The 19251-nt window shown below is 40.5% G+C and overlaps 1 protein-coding gene across 2 annotated transcripts in view; it reads right to left on the bottom strand.

Moving 5' to 3' along the window:
• LOC139735418 (uncharacterized) overlaps window positions 1-19251 on the bottom strand; it is a 70157-nt gene that overhangs the window by 9194 nt on the left and 41712 nt on the right. For both annotated transcript variants that reach the window (XM_071646169.1, XM_071646170.1), the window contains exons 5-7: window positions 6109-6622; window positions 4185-4247; window positions 416-612 (exon numbers count right to left, since the gene is read on the bottom strand). In XM_071646169.1, coding sequence (XP_071502270.1) covers window positions 416-612; window positions 4185-4247; window positions 6109-6622 — 774 coding nt within the window. The remainder of the gene's footprint in view (window positions 1-415; window positions 613-4184; window positions 4248-6108; window positions 6623-19251) is intronic.

The raw sequence follows: 19251 nt of genomic DNA, 5'->3' as shown, positions 1-19251 counted from the left end.
TCCACAGAGATTTTTTCTCATCAGTCACTCATCGGAAGCAAAGTTTGTTGCTTCTGGCCACCCACCGAAGTGTATCAGATCGCAGTCTGATGAATCCGACTTGGTTGGTCGACTATCAGGTGAGTGTCAGACGTGTGGTGTGTGATCGTCATCGGACGAACATGCCTCATCGTATCACTGCCCGACATATCTGACACTGACCTGATAGTCGACCAACACAAGTCGGATTCATCGGACTGTGATCCCATACACTTTGGTGGGTGGCTGGAAGTGTCCAATTAGTGACCGATGAGAGAAAATCTCTGTGGAATGGGGGTATACCACAATTCTTATGCATGTGTGTACATTTTAGAGCAAAGCTCCACAGTTCTGCAGGCATACGAGAGCTATGTTTTGGCAGAAAGTTAATAAATACCTCTGGATTGCAGACTTGGATAGCCACAAAGTAGTTGGGTGCAACCCGCTTCTGCTTCCCGCCGTCCCCTGCCTCATCCACCCCACCGAGGCCGATGATGGAGCCATCGATCCCGACCTTGTCCGACGCGCGCCGCTTCCTCTTCTTGTTCTTCAGCGAGAGCTTCCGGGTCGCCTCTTTCAGCAGGTTCTCCCGTCCTACACACGGTCCAACGAAAACATCGGAGAGGATTACTCACTCAAACAGTAAGAAGTCCATACAACACTTTATTTAATCGAGTTGTCAAGTTATATTTTATTGTAAATGATTGACAAATTGCCCTTTATCAACATAGATAAACACTGATTATTCAGTGTTCAACTCGACGTAAGAATCATAAATATTGCTGTACGTGCTGCCAATACTTGATCAGAACCATCACTGGCTATTGGGCATAAGCAGGGTAGTCCAGTGGATATGATGCCTGTCTAGCAATCACGAGGCCATGGGTTCAAATCCCATGACTTTTATCACAGCTATTACTCAAAATGCTGAATGAAAATAGGATTGAAAGTAGAACAGCATCATTTTGACTTCTCCTTGCCTTCTCTATTCATTTCTTTTGTTATCTTAGTTTTCCTTTTTTCTGTGTCTTATCTTTATTCTTTCCTTCCCCTTGTTTCTTTCTTCCTTTGTCATACTCATCTTTTTGTCCTGCTCCCTTTTTGTCTTCCTCTTTTTTTATTCCTTCAGTCCTTCCATCTTCTACTCCTTCTCTCTGTGATTCTTACTTTTGAGCCATGATTCAACCCCATCCTAACACACACACACACACACACACATACCTCAAGGGATTCTCACAGGCTAGGATGAGGTGTGACAACGCGGACGAATTAGTCGGGGAAGGCTTTGCGGCTTTGTCAGAATTGCATGAGGGGGATTCACTCAACCCTTTCCCCCATCCCATGCACCCTCCTACCCCCATTCCCCATCACCTGTCTCTCCCCTGCCCCCCTCCGCGATCCCCAGCTGACAAGCTATCAAGAGAAAATTGACCAGGAAAGTGGGTAGGAGATAGAGTCGGTGGCTTCGACGTGTCTGGTGCATGACTAAGCAACACTCGCTCACACAAACACACACTGAGACACACATGTTACATGCACACACATACATGTACACACTTTGATAGCCTGAAACAAATTTGGCTAGGGTCAAAAAGCCACAGCACAGCTCTGGGTTTGCCCCTATGTGCATGATGAGTTTTGTTTTGATTTTAACAGCAGAAAACTCCCGCACACTCACGACAATTACCCATATCCCCACCCAGTTTTGTTGTTGTGTTTTCTTCCTCTTCTTTTGTTTAAATGCACCACCCAAGTTCCATTCACAATGCACACTGTCATAGACACAAAGACATTATTTGTCTGATTACAACAGTGCAGGCTAGAAAATGTTGAGAGGTTATAGAGTTACACCTTAATCGTTCTAATGATAACAATGAAGTGAAAGATTTGCTCATTACTAATTTCCTGAATACCTTATTAAACTACTCAATGCTACCATATCTTCAGTATATCATTGCAAGGATGTCGTTTCCTTGTTTTGAATTATGTCTACAGATGCACCAGCAATAACAACAAACAGTGACAAGTCTACTGAGGCACCAGCAATAACAACGAACAGTGAATTGCCTTACTGAGGAGAGATGCCTTTTGAAGTTCCTGATAACAAAACTTTTAGTCCATATCTAGAATTGTTGAGAAGGTCAGCTTCCTGCAAGTTCACTGCTCCATCGAGGGGAAATTCCCCAAAGATGTGAATAGATTACGAGAATGCAGCAAGATGCACAATGTAGTCATTGACAGATTTAGGAAAATTAGACAATCCATCGATTTTACTATTTTGCTTGCAAATATCACTTCCTTGACCTGTTACTCAGATATTTTAAAGGGATAGCATTGTTCTGGTTGAGATGAGGATTCAGGTTTAAACGCTTTGTGAGATGATTAGAAACCACTAATATGAAATATGAAAGAGCATACAATTCTATGTGGAATTCAAAGTTTATTCAATGAAACTGGTTTTGAAATGGCTGAGATATCAAAAAACAAAGAGGAAGTAATGAAAAGTGAGACTCACCTTTCATTAGGAGCACTTTGTTTTAATTTTTTTGTTGATATCTCAGCCATTTCAAAAACAAAATTTCATCAAATAAACTTTGAATTCCTCTTTGTAGAATTGAGTGATCTTTCATACAAAGTTTATCTCACTAAAAGTGAAAACCTGAATCCCCATCTCAACCAAAACTATGCTATCCTTTTTAAGGTAAATTTTACTCTCCTTGCCTTCTGGAGGAACTAGGCCAAGTGCTTGCTTGTTGTCCCGGGAAGATTAATTTTAATGAAATTCCTTATTAAAACATCTTCTTTAAAATATTTTGGTACTATAACATCAGAAATTGCTGCAGAATTCCCACCCACAGTGCTCTCTACCTGAGAACTCTGCTGTACATGGAATTGAACCCAAACAATAGAAATTGATAATTTTTAACACTGTCTGATATTGCTCATATTCTGAGTGTTTCACTAATCCTTCTGCACTCACCAAATCTACACACACTGTACATCTGGCTAAAATTCCCCTTCAAGTATGACATTTTGACAAGAGTGGCCTTCTAGCAGAGAAAACCATATCTTGATCTCTCATGAAAGCCATTTCTTTCTACAATAACACAGCAGTATCAACATATGAAATACACAACTTGAAATTTTGCTGGCACTAGAAAGAATTACAAATACAGTTTTCATGATGATGGAAAGGCAAAAAAGTTGGTAGATTTTGCCAAGGCTCTTGAAACCATCATTAAAATTTTTCAAATACCACGCAAAACCAGTTTCGATCTTGTTAGGTAGCTGCTTGATTCGATACACAAAATACTGTAGAATTTAATATGCACTTGTCGGTTTGATGAATGTGAGGTCATTTTTTTGTTTTTGTTTTTCCTTCCTTTACGGCTGCAAGCAAACAGCCCCACTGGAACTGTACGTAAAATTGACTACCTGTAGTCTGTATTTAATACAAAAGCTCTTCAGTTTGTGATTAAATTCTGCATGTCATAGCTTTTTGTCCCTTTCTGGCTCTTTTCAAAGCACATTTGTTTACTGAACTGTACATTTAGCATTATAAGTTTTAATAGGTGTCAGATTTCTTACAAAAAAGACAGCCTATAGTTATACCCATCATAGACTTGTGTTTAGCATTTATAAATGATGCATGCACTCACAGACAACACTGCTTTTTCATTTTAAAAGGATTTTGTTTTCTAATAATTCTCTCTCAACCATCATCTCAAAAAATGTCACTGATGCTGCAAACACACCGGTTGCTAATGGCAACAACTACAGTATTGAAAAGCATGTTTGGGGTTGCCACTGTTTGGAGATGCCATCACCCAACACCAATCATAATTCAAATCATAACTTGCTTAACTCAACGTTATTGAAACTCTGAACCACGTAAACACATTCACAGACTGCAGTCTCATTTCAACTTTCTCATTCTCTCTAAAAAAAAAAGCACTGCGGGGAGAATCCATTTTGTTTTCTTTGAATAAAATGACTTATGCTACGAACAAAAGTTCAGACTGAGGGCTACCTCAAAAGCCATACTGCAGCTTCATGTTTTAGAAGTAGCATAGAATTTTTGTCATATTAATGCATGTCAATACTCTTCTTCTTTTTAACCAAAGATCACCTCTTACATAATTAAAAGATGCCAAGTGTTCTCTCACCTTCTTTATCTGCGCTCAGGAGTGCCCTCCTTCGTCTGATGGTCTCGACTCCGAACTCTTCATCTGTGGGAAAGATATCAATAGCTGAGAGGCCAGATTGTTCAAGCTCAGAGTATGTTTCCGGTAACCGGGGCAACACATCAATTGTGGATGTGGATGGAAGAAGAGGTGGTGATGGCATCTCTTTGGAGGACTCCGATGATGCAATCATGGTATTAAGAGATTCACTATCATCACCTGTTATATCAACAGTTTCATCAAAATGTGCATGCCTTAAATGCTCCCTACCTGACATGCTTTGAGTATCACATGCACCCCCAGCTATTATTCCTTCTTTTTGGAAGCGAGGTTCGCTAACTCCTAACAACCTTCCTGTATCAAGCATATCATCATCTTCCCCCTCCGTCTGTCTTAAATCATCACATTCCATTTCAGTGGTATTGTCTTTGAATCTACCGGCAGCAGCGGCATCATCATTCTTTTTCTTCTTCTTCTTCATCACTGTTACAGCTGACTTATCAGTTTGACTTAGAGCAACACTCCTCGGAATCATTCCTCCAAAACTAAAGAACGCCTTGTTGCTCCGCGAGACATTGTCATCACCAGACACACCCAAAGAAGACGCAGTGCTTTCAGTGGCAGTGACAGTCTTTGTTCTGTCTACCTGTTTCCAATTCTCTGAGATGCATGCTTCTCCCCTCCCCTCCTCTGAGGTACGAGTCTTAACAGAGCTCCCTAATGGATCAATATATCCCTCTACTGCCATTACCTTCACATTAATATCTTTTTCTTCCACAGTTAACTCCTCACAATCACTTTGTAAATGCTCTTCTACAAAATCTGTTCTATCAACAGATTCTTGTGCAAATCTACTGCTGGTAAAAGGCAGTGTAGTTCCTACCAACAAACTGGGCACTTGTGCAACACTGATACTGGAAGCTGGTGATGCGTTGCCATGGCTACTGACTGATGGAACTACATGTATGTGAGCATCTGTATCATGGGGAACAAACGTTAGCTGCTGTTGCGAATCATATGGCAAAATAGCACATTGCCGATTATTTGTTAGTGAACCACTACAAGGCATTTGCCCACTGGACAGAGATGCATGAAATGTTAGCGAGGAAGCAGATGCGTTCATTGCGAGAGCACTTGTGGAGGCTTTATGCCCATCTCCTGACGATGCCGTGGTCACTGGCCACTGGCCAAACCTGGGGGATGCATCAATTGTGGGGTCGATTCCCAATGACGACCTGGAGGCATCGCCATCATCCAAACCGACGGGTGAATCAGCAATTTTGTGCAACTCTTTTTGCGTTTGAAGCGGTGTCATTTTGTGGCGCTTTGCATGGAACCACACACTCCCACACTCAAAATCAATCTCAATGGAACCATCATCATCCGATGCACTCCTGGGAGGACTGGTTGCCGTGGCAACTGCAGCATGAATAGGGGATACCTGGGCTGTCCCACTGTCACACTCCACGGGCCATTCATCTAGTTTGCGCTTGCGAATGGGGCCTTTTGCGGTTTCAGCGAGCCTTTTAGACATGATGCTGTTCAAAGCAACTACTTTCTGCTCCAGACTGGTTGTCAGTTCTATGTTGCTAAACAACAGCTTGTTAGTAGAGTGAAGAGTATCTAGGGTGTGATGAAGTGGTGGTGAGATGGAGTACACATGAGCAAATGTTAAGATGGTCTTTCCACGATTCCTCATATAAATCCCCGCAGATATAATACGGATGAATGGCAGGATATACATGGGTCTGCTATATACAGTACACAAGTCATGCAATTATGTGAAAAACAGTCACGCTGTAAATAGCTAAACTCCACTCCCAACATAAAACTTGCTTCAAGAAATCATTAGTTCATCCACCGCATGCAGCCAAGGCTGTGCATTCCAAATCAATCCAACACTTACACAGGCTCAGATCGGTCAGGTCCGCTAGTGAGCGACTGAATATAGAATCGGGTGAGTCAAAGTCATGCGGTGAGAGGGCGTACAGGTCGACGTCCGCGAGTCGATCATGGCACGGCAGCTCGTAGTCGTCGTCGAGGAAGTCGTTGGTAGTCTGCTCGTCCGAGTCCGTCAGCTCCTGGCTGCGGTCCCGTATGCTGTCGCTGTCGGTGACCGATTCCCCCTCCAACCGGCCTGGAATGTCTGAGGAGGAGCCACTCTTGAGGGCTTCGGGGCCGTTGTTGTTCTGTGCAATGAGGAGCTCCTGGTCGTCGACGCCGAGCGCGTCCTCGAGTAGCTCGTTGGTCTCGTTGGGCGAGTCGCCGAGGCCCTGGAGTTCGGTGGTAAGGACCAAGAGATCCTTGTTGAAGCCGATGGTCTTCGCCGAGAGGAAGGAGATGTGGGGGAGGCGGCGGACTTGGATGGCACTGATTGGTATGTGGCCTCTAGACAGGGTAGCTTTATTGGAAGCCTTCAGCTGTGACGGAAGACGGATGGAAGATAGAAGAAAGAAAACAAAGAGAAGCGGAAGAAGGAGAGAAAGCAACGTATAGAGACAAAGAGAGAGAGGGAGAGATGAGGTCAGCTGATGAATCAAGAAGTCATAAACACACAGATTAGCTGAGCACAGCAAGCTGAGTCTCAGTCTAGGTCATCCAATAATGATACCATCTAAATGTCAAAGGTAGCCGGGCCTAGTAAGTGCAGACAATATGTCGTGGATTGACATGGGTATCTGTGTGCACACTATGAATAGTGGTGGCACAGATACATTTTGTATACGTGTACGTACACGTGTAAATTGTACATGATGCCCTCACAGTACCAAAAAGAGTCTTCATATAGGTTTAAGTATTGAGCAGCAACAAATGATTTAAAAGAACAGTCTATAATCTATGAAAGAGAAATGCATGTAATTTGTAATAACACACACACACACATAATACAAACTACAGTATTTCCTCAATAATTAGGTTATAAGTGAATGAAAGAAAACACTGGCACTGAACACAACATATAAAATACATTTAACTGTCAAATAATTATAAGATAATTATCACAATACCTAGTTCACAAAATATATTCAATGGTCAAATCATTATTAAGATAATAATCACAATACCCTGTATTGCTAAATTTTTATATCCACTCTTGTGACAACAGTTTAAAAAAAAAAATGTGAAAATGGTTTTAGCCCACTAATGTATTTCAATTTCTTGACAATCAATATTAAGAAAAAGTGAATTGATAGTCTCTAGAAAATCACTTTGAGGCACATTGTATATAAAGTCATTTTGTAATGAGCTCATGTGCACATTTCTTAGAGTGACCTTCCTTTTTTCCTCAATTGATTACCCGTAGGCACTTCACTTGTTCCAAAGTGACATACCAGGTAATATGTAAGGTTGCCCGATGTGACAAACAAATGAATTTGCATAGACCAGGTGACCTGAGAAGCCTCTAAATCAACAACTTGGGAAGCATCACTTCATATGCATTGAATGCAGAAACAAACTAGAATTTCTACTATTATTGCTAAATACTAGGTGTTAATGAACACTTTGTTGCTGTCAGTTACATGTACAGTAGATCTATGTGCTGGCAAGCATTATCTATGAGGATTAAATGAATAATTATTACATCTCAGATGCTGATCTCAATTAAAATCTCTAAGAACTAACATGCCTGTTATGGCACATTATCTTTTTTCTTTTTTCTGGGCACTCATGTGCAATTTGAAGCACAGGATGAAAGACAATGTAACAGTAAAGTTATGGGGAGTGGTTACACTCATTGACAGACATAAAGTAAGAGATCTGACAAATGAAAGCAGCAAAGTAATGAAAGGACCTGAAGACATGAATTGGTCTAATGGCATGTACACGTAGGTAGAGGTAGAGGCCCAAGTCATGCCTTGTAGAGAATAACGCAGATACAAATATTGTCGTTAACATTGGGCAAACTGTACAACCGGTACACAGTGCATCAGGCCTACTGATAGAAAATATGTCAGCCTGTGTGTACATCACATGTTAACGAGGACATTATAATGTGATGTTTGGTTTCCTGTTCTTGATTACGAAGTAACCTGTGCATGTTCACATGCTCACAGCCAGTACAACTTCTTCATTGATACACTGTATGCACAATAAACGTGTCAATGGACATGTATACACAATCACGCTTACTGCTTTATTTATATGTGCGTGTCTGTGTACTGACTTACACTGTACATTTCATGTTGAAGCTATTACAGTGATTAAAATTTCAAAACAAATGAATGGGGAATGTCTGAGGTAATGTGCATGATATAAGACTATAAGATGAAGCTTCATGACAATAAAATCATTGTACTTGTAATTGAAATTAATGTGCTGTTGTTCTTTTTTTTAATCAGTCAATCCTACTGTATTGTAAAACAAGGAGCTACATATCTGTACTGCTTTTAATTTGTAGCTCTGAAAGAATACTGATAGATGTTCAGTCAGATAGCACAACACTACAAAGTATACAGTCTTACGTATGCCACACAAACTTCCATGAACTCTCTGTAGAAAAACATCTCGGCATTTAATCATTTTCCCTCTTTTTTACAGGAGCAGAAACCGCTAATGGCTGATAACTAGAGATAACAAAGCAAATGGGACAGAATTAATTTGTAGGGTACCTCACAGCGATAACAGCTGCAATCCCCGGATAACTCAAAATCTCTGATGCTTTGATAAACCTAGGACTGCACTTTCGACAGTAACTGCCTGCTGGACAGTTGTGCCTATAAATCTGTTTTCATGAAAGAAAAATAGACAAGACTGGACGCAACTGACTATACTCAGACATGCCAGGAGTAGCAAAACCCCAATGCCAGAACAATCATGGCAATTACTCATTATTATGAAATTCAAATGCATTTAAATCCCCATGTAGTTTTGGTGACATTTGATTATAAAAACTCTAAAAAATGTCTTTTTCATGATTACTTTTATCGTAAATACAGATCTCTATGCAGAATTTGAATAAATACATCCATAAGACTGTATACATCATAACAAAACAATTTACAAAACATGCAAAAGAACCTTTCAGCAAAAAAAAAAAAAGATTAAAAACTTTTGATTCATGGGATAATGTATTATCAGTAAGATATTATGTCATAAACACATTAGTGACTTCACACATGTTATGTCACTGATATATTTGGGTCTGTAATGATATTTTGAATCCAAATTGTTATCTACATGTGTACATGTATGTGTTACATGCAGGTAATATGTGGTGTAGTACTAAGATGAAAGAAACAATTGTAGAGAGTTACAGGAGAGGTTGATTGTATGGAAAAGTTGAGACCTTTTCTTTGGTACAGATTTCTGTGTTTTAGTCATAATCAGATATTACATAGCATAAAATTTGGCTTATCATTCTACAAATATATACATTTAATCTAGATCTTGTAAAAAAAAACCAAACACAAACAGTCGAAGGAGAGAAATAAGCAGGGACAAAGAGACAGTGTTGGAAAAGAAATCATACAGGCTGTCTGTACGACAGGTAGGGATGTTGAGAATTCAACCACCATTTTACAGTTACTGCAAAGTTTCTGTTATGCTACGCTGTGAAAACATGTTTCCCTATTTTCTGCTTATCTCATGACATCATCCTTTTCAATAAGGAAGAGAGCATTTTGTTAAAACAATTTGTGGTTTTTCCCTGTTCCTTTGACCAAAGTGTAATGTTTGTGGGTATTTTGTCTTAGAAATGAGTGTGACAAAGCACTTCACCCAGTCACAATGCCAAGATATTAAATGCATAAGAATGCAGTGAGCATTTGCCTTATCATATTCTCCATCCAAACACCCATCTCTACCCTACCCCTCTCCCTCCCCCCCCCCCAAAAAAAAAAGGGGGAGGGGAGAGAAGTAGTGTACTGAAATTCTGGTGTGCTTTTGCTGTAAGTTTTCAATGTTGGCAGCATAAACTTAAAATCCTTATCACTCATAAATTAGTGCTGATAATATGCTACTAACCAATATCTATCTTGACTATTAAAGAGAAATTCAAGAAGCATATTTTGCAGAGTTATGGTCTAAATTTGGTGACACAGCTATGATTTTCTTCCTTTATCCATCCTTTCAAGCCATGGTTCATGATGAGAATGCTATTACAGTATAGCAAGGCCCATTCTTGATGGGAAATACCACAACACTATTAAAACTCCCCATTTTGAGCTTTCCCTTCGCACTGCAACAACAGATTGTCAGGTTAAGCCCCTTTTACACTTTCATGGATCGCATCTCGGATCGTCATTCACGGATCATCATTCCGGGATCATTCGTACTGTTTCTGGCATGACCATGTTGACTCCGTGAAGTCATCCGGCATGATCTTGATCATCCAGCATGTTCGTAGAAAAAATTAAGCTTGCTTAATTTTTCATCCCGAACATCACGGATAAAAATCAATACGAACTCTTCCTTGTAGGCACCGGCTACTCCGTGTTGCCTCCCTATGATCATTCTGGGACAATCCATGAAGACATCGGGACGTCCGTATTAGTGTTGGCTCCATCCAGGATGAAAATTCATGTATTTTGCCGATACGAGCTCATAAATTCCATGAAATTTGCTCACACTCTCCCCTATCAGGTCAGCCATCAACCCCTCATACTGTTCATATGCTGTTAGACACCCAGTTGGGATTGTATTCACACAGGCATTGAGAGGAAAATCGAGATTTTGCACACCGAAACACCACGGATGACGATCCATGGTCATCCGTGAAGCTGTCTGTGAAAGTGTAAAAGGGGCTTTAGAAATATTGAAAGTTTTTGCCTCCATACGACACATGAGTCATTGGCTTGGTAATCTGCTGCTGGTACATTGTAACATATGGTTATGGCATGAAGACAGCCTGGCCAACTAGTTGTGTGGTTTGTGTTTGGCTGCAGGGAGAAATACAAACATCAAATGGAAGTCACATGACAAATTATGTAAGTTTCAATTTTTCAGTGAGCATTCTTCTTGCAGAATGTCACAGCTAACTAACATCAGGCAAAGTTGGAAAAATTACACTCTGGTTTGTGTTTGTTTGTATGTTTGTTTGTTTGTTTGTTTTTTGTCTGTCTGTTTGTTTTTCTGGCAATGATTCAGGATGGTTTCAGGGAGCTTTAAGCTTTTAGTTATCAGCAACTTCATAATATTCCAGCAGTGTGAATGGCTCTGTAGTACCTGTGCTAGGCTTTGACGGGGTCAATCTGTACGTACATGTACAAGTCAAGGGCTGAAAGATGAAAGTGCACATTGAAACAAGACATCGCTGTAACCAGTCAGGGAGACAGCCGATTTTTAGGGAATGGAGATATTCGCGAAAAATCGGGAAAGTTGGACTTAATGAATTATTCATGACCTTTCCGCAGTCTCTGGCCGAAGCTCGACGCGTACAAAGTCAATGGCTATCACTGCATCGTTTTGACATGCATGTCTTTAAAAATTCACCTTAAAAAATCCTCATTTAATGTTGATATTGAAATTTCACCCAATGAAAGATGAATAAATAAAGTTTATCTCCTCCAAAAATCAATATTCACATATAGTGAGGAAAATTTGTAATTGAAGGATGAAAACGCGAATCCAAAGTGTATTTTTTGAATCTCCGTGTCATAGTTTCTTTCAAGGCGTTCTTATTCAACGAAACACAGGGACGGACTGTGTGTGTGTCTGCATTGCGCTATGCATGAATCGCGTTAACACAGTGCACGCACGTACCGTGCGTACGTGAGCGCTGTTACCGCTGTGGGAATTGTGGTAGCCTGTCATGCTTTTGCCGATATTTCTATCAACAATTCAGTTATTTTTTCGTCAAATGATCAAGAATTGGTGAGAACTGGTATTGAACTTAGATAGTCCGGTCCCCTAAACTCCTGGTTTGCCCGTATTTCTGTGGAATGTCCGAATGAAAAGAGCAAGAGAGGACCGCCACCGTAGGTGTTCTAATAGGTTGCATGACGCTGGAGCTCTCGCACAGCCGTCGAACGTCAACTGCGGACCGCCGGAGCTCCGGGGTTCTTTCTTTTGCTACATGACCATCAGTGTCCTCATACTTTCTTGCTCTCTTGCGATCATAATGCTCACTGGGTTAAAAGTTACAAGCCTCATGCAACCACAAGGTTACCTCATCTAGATCATCGCAACATCACACGTACACTATCACGGTAATGAACCAGGGAACTATATTGCGACATCCACCCTCACTTTGTCTCTAGAAATGTTTGATCAACACGTCACAATCACATATGCTTTTAAATGCTTTTAACTAAAATAGTTGAAATTGAAATAGAGTTAATAGATGATAATTACCTCTCACTATTAGTCTTGTCTTGTGAAGGTTTTTGTTGTTCTTCAAACTTGCATGTCTCTTCCTCGTGCTCTAACTTCGATCAAAACATAGGTCTGCACGACCATGCTCCGCCTTCCAACAACACAATGTCGATGTGCATGGTCAATTCACTTGCTGTTTTGTTTTTTCTGCCATGGGGGTCGCGAAAGGTAAGTGATTGGGGATTTTGCTTATCAGCATCATCACTGATCACGGGTACGCAGCAACAGAACGATGGAGGAGAGAGGGGGAGAGAGGGGGAGAGAGAGGAGCGCTAAAAATAGCTACACACAACGATCCGTCCTCCAACTCGATGCGGATGACCCTCCGTGTGTGTACGCTCGCGTGTGTGTACGTGTTTCTCTCTCTCCCTCTCGGTGAATTATTCTCATAGCGACTGGAAAAAGAACATCTGTAACGGTTCGCTCTGACCATATCGCGTCGCTCCGTTACGTAACATCTACTCGCGGTTCAATGTTCCCTCTTTTGGGGGATTTCAATCTTCCCTCAAAATAGGTAGTCTCCCTGACTGGTAACATGACGCGAAGAACATTATCTCCGAAGAGAGGGGCCCAATGAAAGTGCAGACATGGAGTGCAAACGGTGTGAGAGATATGTCATGAATTGGGACAGTGACAGAGGGAGGGATGAGTAGGCAAGTAACCAGCTAGAGAGCAGACCACTCATCATGAGATGAGAGAGGGGGAGGGGGGGGGGGGGAGAGGGGAGAGAGATGGGTGTGGGGGGGGGGAGGAAGAGAGGGGAGTGAGGGGAGAGAGGGGGAGAGGATATGATGTTCAAAGTTTTCCTTTCATGGTTGCAGTCTCCTTTTTGAGTTCCATCTCTCAGTTTGAAAATAAACACAGTCCGACCTCTGTTATCCAGCCATGTCAGGACCAGCGCCCAACCAGACAAACAATTTGACCAGTTATGGAACAAACAATGTCCATGTACATGTGCATTTACAGTATAGCTGCCGACCCAGTGATAGCTAGATTAAATGTATGTGGCGTACACTGCAACATTGATGTAATCCATGCTACATAGCCTACTTAGAATTATAGCTTGTTTGTTTTTTCTAAGAAATTAGAAAACATTTTCATGTAAAATTCATAACATGTTTGTGTTAGAAATATTATTGGTAAATCGAGTGAGTATTGCATGAGTTTTAATTGAGTTTGAAATCACTTTTTTTTTCATTTTCACAGCATGAACACATCCAGGTGATAGAGAAGTGGGGCCTGTTGCATAAAACTTACCGTTGAATTTTAATGGTAACTACCGTCAAAATTAGGCGTCACAGCCAATCAGCATCAAGGATTATAAATTTACCGCTAATTTGAAGACTTACCGCTAGAAAGGAGCGGTAAGTCCAGCGGTAAGGGTTTTATGCAACAGGGCCCTGATATTTCACAAAGGAGATGGCAGGATAATGGAGGTCAGACTGTATGACTCTCTTCATTATACCCATCTGCTATGACATGCACTTATTTCCTGTCAGAACCAAAGATAGTTAACAAGAAGATAGGAAGGCGGGTGATAAAAATGGAAACAAAACAAAATGGCTACCCTACATGACGATACAAAAGAGAGCTAAGTACAAACTCAGTACACCTAGAAACATCATTCATTTCCAAAGGTAGTGGTATCTTTATTATCTTAAAAAGACTAAAACATTATAGTCGTAGCTTTTTTTCGATTAAGGGAATTATTTTGAAGAACGAGATTTTAAAGTAATAAGGATTATTTCGTGGAGGTAAAAATTTGGCAACAACATGATATAAAAATAGAGTTCAGGCTACACTCCCTCAAAGATGCTTCATAAACAACAACAACAACTTCAAAGACAGCACGTCTCTGGTGATGTGCGTAATACGCTTGAGGACTGCGCACTGTCCATTTGTTTTGTACAGGATTAGCGCGCACTTTCCTGTCTTTTCAGTTAAGCGTCTTTGGTCAGAACTAAAGATCCTATTAATCACCAAAAGGGAAAACATTCCATTCATAAATCCATTCCTCATATAAATCCCAACCTATCCAATGCAACCACCAATTAAGATATGGACAGTACAAATGTATCTCATATCAGTTGTCATAGCAATTTGAACTATTGAAATCAACTGAAAAGTTTCAAGATAAAACAAAGTCAACTATGATATTGTATAGCCATTATCTACATCAGGTCTGCCAACTCTCACGCAATGAGCATGAGACTCACGCATTTTGGTCCTTTCTCACTCTAAAACTTTCATTTGCATGCATTTCTATCGATCTCACTCATTTTGAATCCTAAATTATAGCATTGGCCTATGGGAGTCTCACTCTCAACTAGTTTCCAGTGTTGGCAGCCCTGCTACATCCTTTCAAACAATACCCCTTCTCCCACACAACCCCAACCCTCACACACACACAAACACAAATACAAACACAGACAAACAAACATAAATCCTAGCATAAGATTCATACTAGGCATAATACACTTAGAAAACTTGTCACTATGAACTACCACAAGTCTGTAGCTTCTGTGATGAACAAAGTCACCTTCACATCTAAAGTAGACATTTCTATCAGTCCATCCCTCTTTTAAACATCCTCTCCCAACCATCCCCCCCCCCCCCACACACACGCTCACTTTGGAAAATGAAATAGAGGTATTACATCAAGTCTCTACATGGTTAATGCACCCAAAATGGGACTGTCAAAAGATTGCCAGTGAACTCAAGGTGATGGGGAGATTTTGGTCAACAGTTATTCATTGTAGGTACTGTACCTCAATTCATTCCTTTGGGACTAAAAGTTTTCATCTGCAGCAGTTTCCTTTTCCCCTCATACCTTATTCCCACCCCATACCCTCTCCTCAACACCCCCCCCCCCCCCATACACACAACCTCACACAGTATTTGAAACAGTGAGTGTATAAATTGTCTTATAAGGTACATGTACCTCAGGAGATATTTAACAACAATAAAATGCCAGCAGCCAGTCTAGGAGTAGGCCCCTATCTTGTGTCTGGCTGTCTGGGGAGGAATGCAATTTACGGAGAAAGTGCTGTGTTCACACTTGTCTCTGGATGCGGAAGAAAACCTTCCTGGGGGGTGTTTCATAAAGCTGTTCTTAAAGTTACGAACGACTTAAGAACGACTGGTGATCAGTTCTTGTGCTGGATTATGGAAATTCTGATAAGTATAGCACATCAGAACTGATTACCAGTCGTTCTTAAGTCGTTTGTAACTTTAAGAACAGTTTTATGAAACCCCCCCCCCAGGACTATTTAATTCTGCCTTTACTTTCTATTTCTGAATACTGGAGGTGACCCTCTTCTGTCTCGGAGAAATCTGTATGGTTCAGGAGATAACTTTGAGAGGGCGTGATGTGTTTCAAACAACTATCAAAATCACATCTGTTCATAACGGTGAGTTTGGGCTCACTTGTCATTTGATGTATGATTGTGATTGTGATTGTGATTGCGATTGTGATTGTGATCGCGATCGTGATCGTGATCATGATTGTGATTATACCTTGCTTATTATCATCATCATCATCAACATTGTCATTTAGTCACATTTATTGTTTAGTCTCCTTTATACAGGGTAGCCACTTCAGTGATCAAGCAATGTTCTCTCAGTGGACCCTGTTCACATTGGAAACAAAACAAGTACAAACACAAATAAAAGTACCAGGAATCTAGAAAGTGCAAATGAAAGGGCAAAATAATGCAATGTGCAGAGTACAGAGGCATGGTACATGTTCATGGAATTCTTTATGTTTTAAGGAGTGTCCCGTGGTGACCTGTAGTTGTGCCCCTGTAGTGTTTTTGGGGGGGAAGAGGGTTAAGTGTGAACAGCTCTCTGTTAAAAGATAGCATCTTTCCCATCCACAGACTGTCTCCTACGCTTCGAGACAAGTGCGAACGCAAGGAGACCGAGTGAGTGACTAAGGCAGATATATATGGCACGACATGTCACTAGCAATCAAAAGTCCCTATGAAAATGCTCATTTTGTTACGGGGTGAGGGCTAGGGCACGCTTCATAGGTAAAATTACGTGCCTGCACAGAGTGAAAACTATGTCACAGCATAAACAGTAGTTTCCAGGCCAGAGTGGCTTGAGAAGAAAAAGAAACAACGAAGCATGCCTTTAATTCTATCATCTTTAATATCAGCCACTATATCATCCCACATATGACTTGGTATGAGGAAGGGTATGTCTGGTACTGTGTGTGTTTTGAAATTATTTTTACAACTTGGGGAAATTTAGGGAGTCAGAGCAAATATAGCCCATGAGACATAGGAAAACTTTTGACAGCTCATTCTAAGAGGAAGTAAAAAAATAATGCAAGTTGTTACATTATATGAGAATATTGTGGTATGTTATTTATTTAAATGCCTGTGTATGATACATGTAGGCCTACATGGTACAGTTACTTCTCGTTGAAATGCATATAAAAAGCACGAATTATTTCCATGAATTGGACAATAATCATTGAATTATTGAACTGAATCAAAAGAACTTTATCAAAATATGTAATATAAAATATCTTCATCAGTAACACAATATCTTGAGATAAGGATCATAATTTGGAATATCCACTTTCAAAAGAGACAGAGCTTTGAGTACTTAGTACAGAAAACCTCATAGCATTGTACACATTATCCAAAGTCCCTACAGAAAGGGTTATAAGAGAGTTCAATGGAACTCAAACAACACCAACTAATTATTATGCACTCGGCCCTTACATGGCATAAGTTTGAAGACTATAGGTATGTCTCCTTATGAATGTTTGTGACAGCTCAGTGGTCTGCATGAGAATATGTCATGCAATAGAAAGCGAAAATTGAAGTCATGCATTACACACAGTGAATCCTCACCAGCTTCACACTACAGTATGACTACATGGTATATCTTGTTTCCTAACTGCCATGCAGAAGGCTGGGGGAGCCAGCGTAGGCTGAGGAATAGCCTCCCATCAAAATCCCTGCCGTTCCACCGTTATCTTCCCTCATCAATAGCTGTGCCTAGTCTAGCAAATAAAACCCATTACAACTACCGTACCTAAATACTGTATACGCCATACATTTTGAGAGGTTTTCATTTTCGCATATTTTGCGAGGTTTTTATTTTCACGAATTTTGCGAGAAGGGTGACATTTGCAAAAATTAACAACACGCAAAAATATTAACTCTGATCCTCACATGAATCGATCTGATGTGCGTGAATACATTTCTCCCTTCCTATACTCCACAGTCGCGAATTTGACCTCCGCAAAATTGTTGGGAAGTCCCGATTCGCAAGAAATTAGACTCGCTATTATAATATGCAGAGTATGATTCTACATGCAACATGAAACTTGAGAGCTTGCCTTCCAGTCCACAGTGAACTTACATTATGGTAGTGCACAATTCATTGCTTTATGACTTTGACTTTAAGAACAGTGTTCCCCCCCCCCCCCCCCCCCCGCTTTGTACCCTCCTTCAGTGGCCAGTAAGGCAAGGAAAAAGAACCTCAATTTGCTAACTGCACAAATGTAGTGTAAAAACATAGAACATGACCTCTATATGAAGATGTATCGCTCACCATTTATATGTGCTAACATTACACTACATTCTGTCTGACATCTGAAGCTTGTGTACTGTCTTCCCACTTTCAATTCCCTACCTACTATGCTTACTCTTTTCTGCTTTGTTCTACATATAAATCAAGTATACATATTACTGCAAAAGCCCTGACAGACTTCTTTCAAAACATTTGAGACACTCGAATTGGAAAAGCAAGTACAAATGTGGTGTTTAAGCTCACAACCGTAAGTATGGGCTATATGCACAACTTGTTCAGTATACAACAACTACTTGCATTTTTCATTCACTCGCAGACTTTCCAAAATGTCATTAGACATTTGAACCGATGTAACTAGTTTTTTTCTCACTTTTCATTTCTGGGTCACCCTCTTTCCTTCAGTGTACTAGATAAGGCGAAGGCATCACGAGGAATTGTTCTTCTTTTTTTCTTTTTTGTACATGGGAGCTGAGAAAAATAACACATAAAACACACAAACACACACCCACACACACAAACACCCGCCCCACCCCCCCCCCAAAAAAAAGCCATTAACAGCCCCCTCACCACACACTTCACCTTTAATGAATCCCTCAAAATTCCTACAGCAGTAGGCAGTAATAGTCATATTGTACAGCTGTACATATTTGTATACAGTGTTAACAGGACTGAGCATGGCCTTAATGACCATGCCCTCATACACATAATGGCCTCAATATTAGCCTCATGTCCAGCCAAAGCAAAGTCCAAAATCATTGTGTCAAATCCTGGTTTGCAAAAGAAATATACTACTCTGGACAGGATGTTTTGACACTGCTGGTCTAGTGCATACAGATCACTATACAATGGAGCCTCACCATAGAGATGTCGAATGTAACAAAGCCCTCTCATAACAAGGCAATTTTGCAGATCTCAACTTTTTTTATACAAAGTTTTGTTTATGTACCCTGATACAATGAGAAACCTGATATAACAGGTTCATTGTCATAATTGTTAGGTCTTTGTTATAATGAGGTTATCCTGTATTATATTCCACATACTAAGAATCTTGCTATAGGATTGGTCAAAAGCTGATCACGTGATAAAGCGTAGTTTTGCCCATCACATCACCCGAGAAGAATAGTTCATTACACTCTATGATGATAGTCTTTGTTTCGCTGATCTCTAAGTCCACACAGTCCTAACG

Source organism: Diadema antillarum, unplaced genomic scaffold (genome assembly GCF_040938485.1).
Source record: "Diadema antillarum isolate AM-2024a unplaced genomic scaffold, OU_Dant_1.0 seq00000577_RagTag, whole genome shotgun sequence".
Lineage (NCBI taxonomy): Eukaryota > Metazoa > Echinodermata > Echinoidea > Diadematoida > Diadematidae > Diadema > Diadema antillarum.
This window is presented reverse-complemented; position numbering and strand designations above follow the sequence as displayed.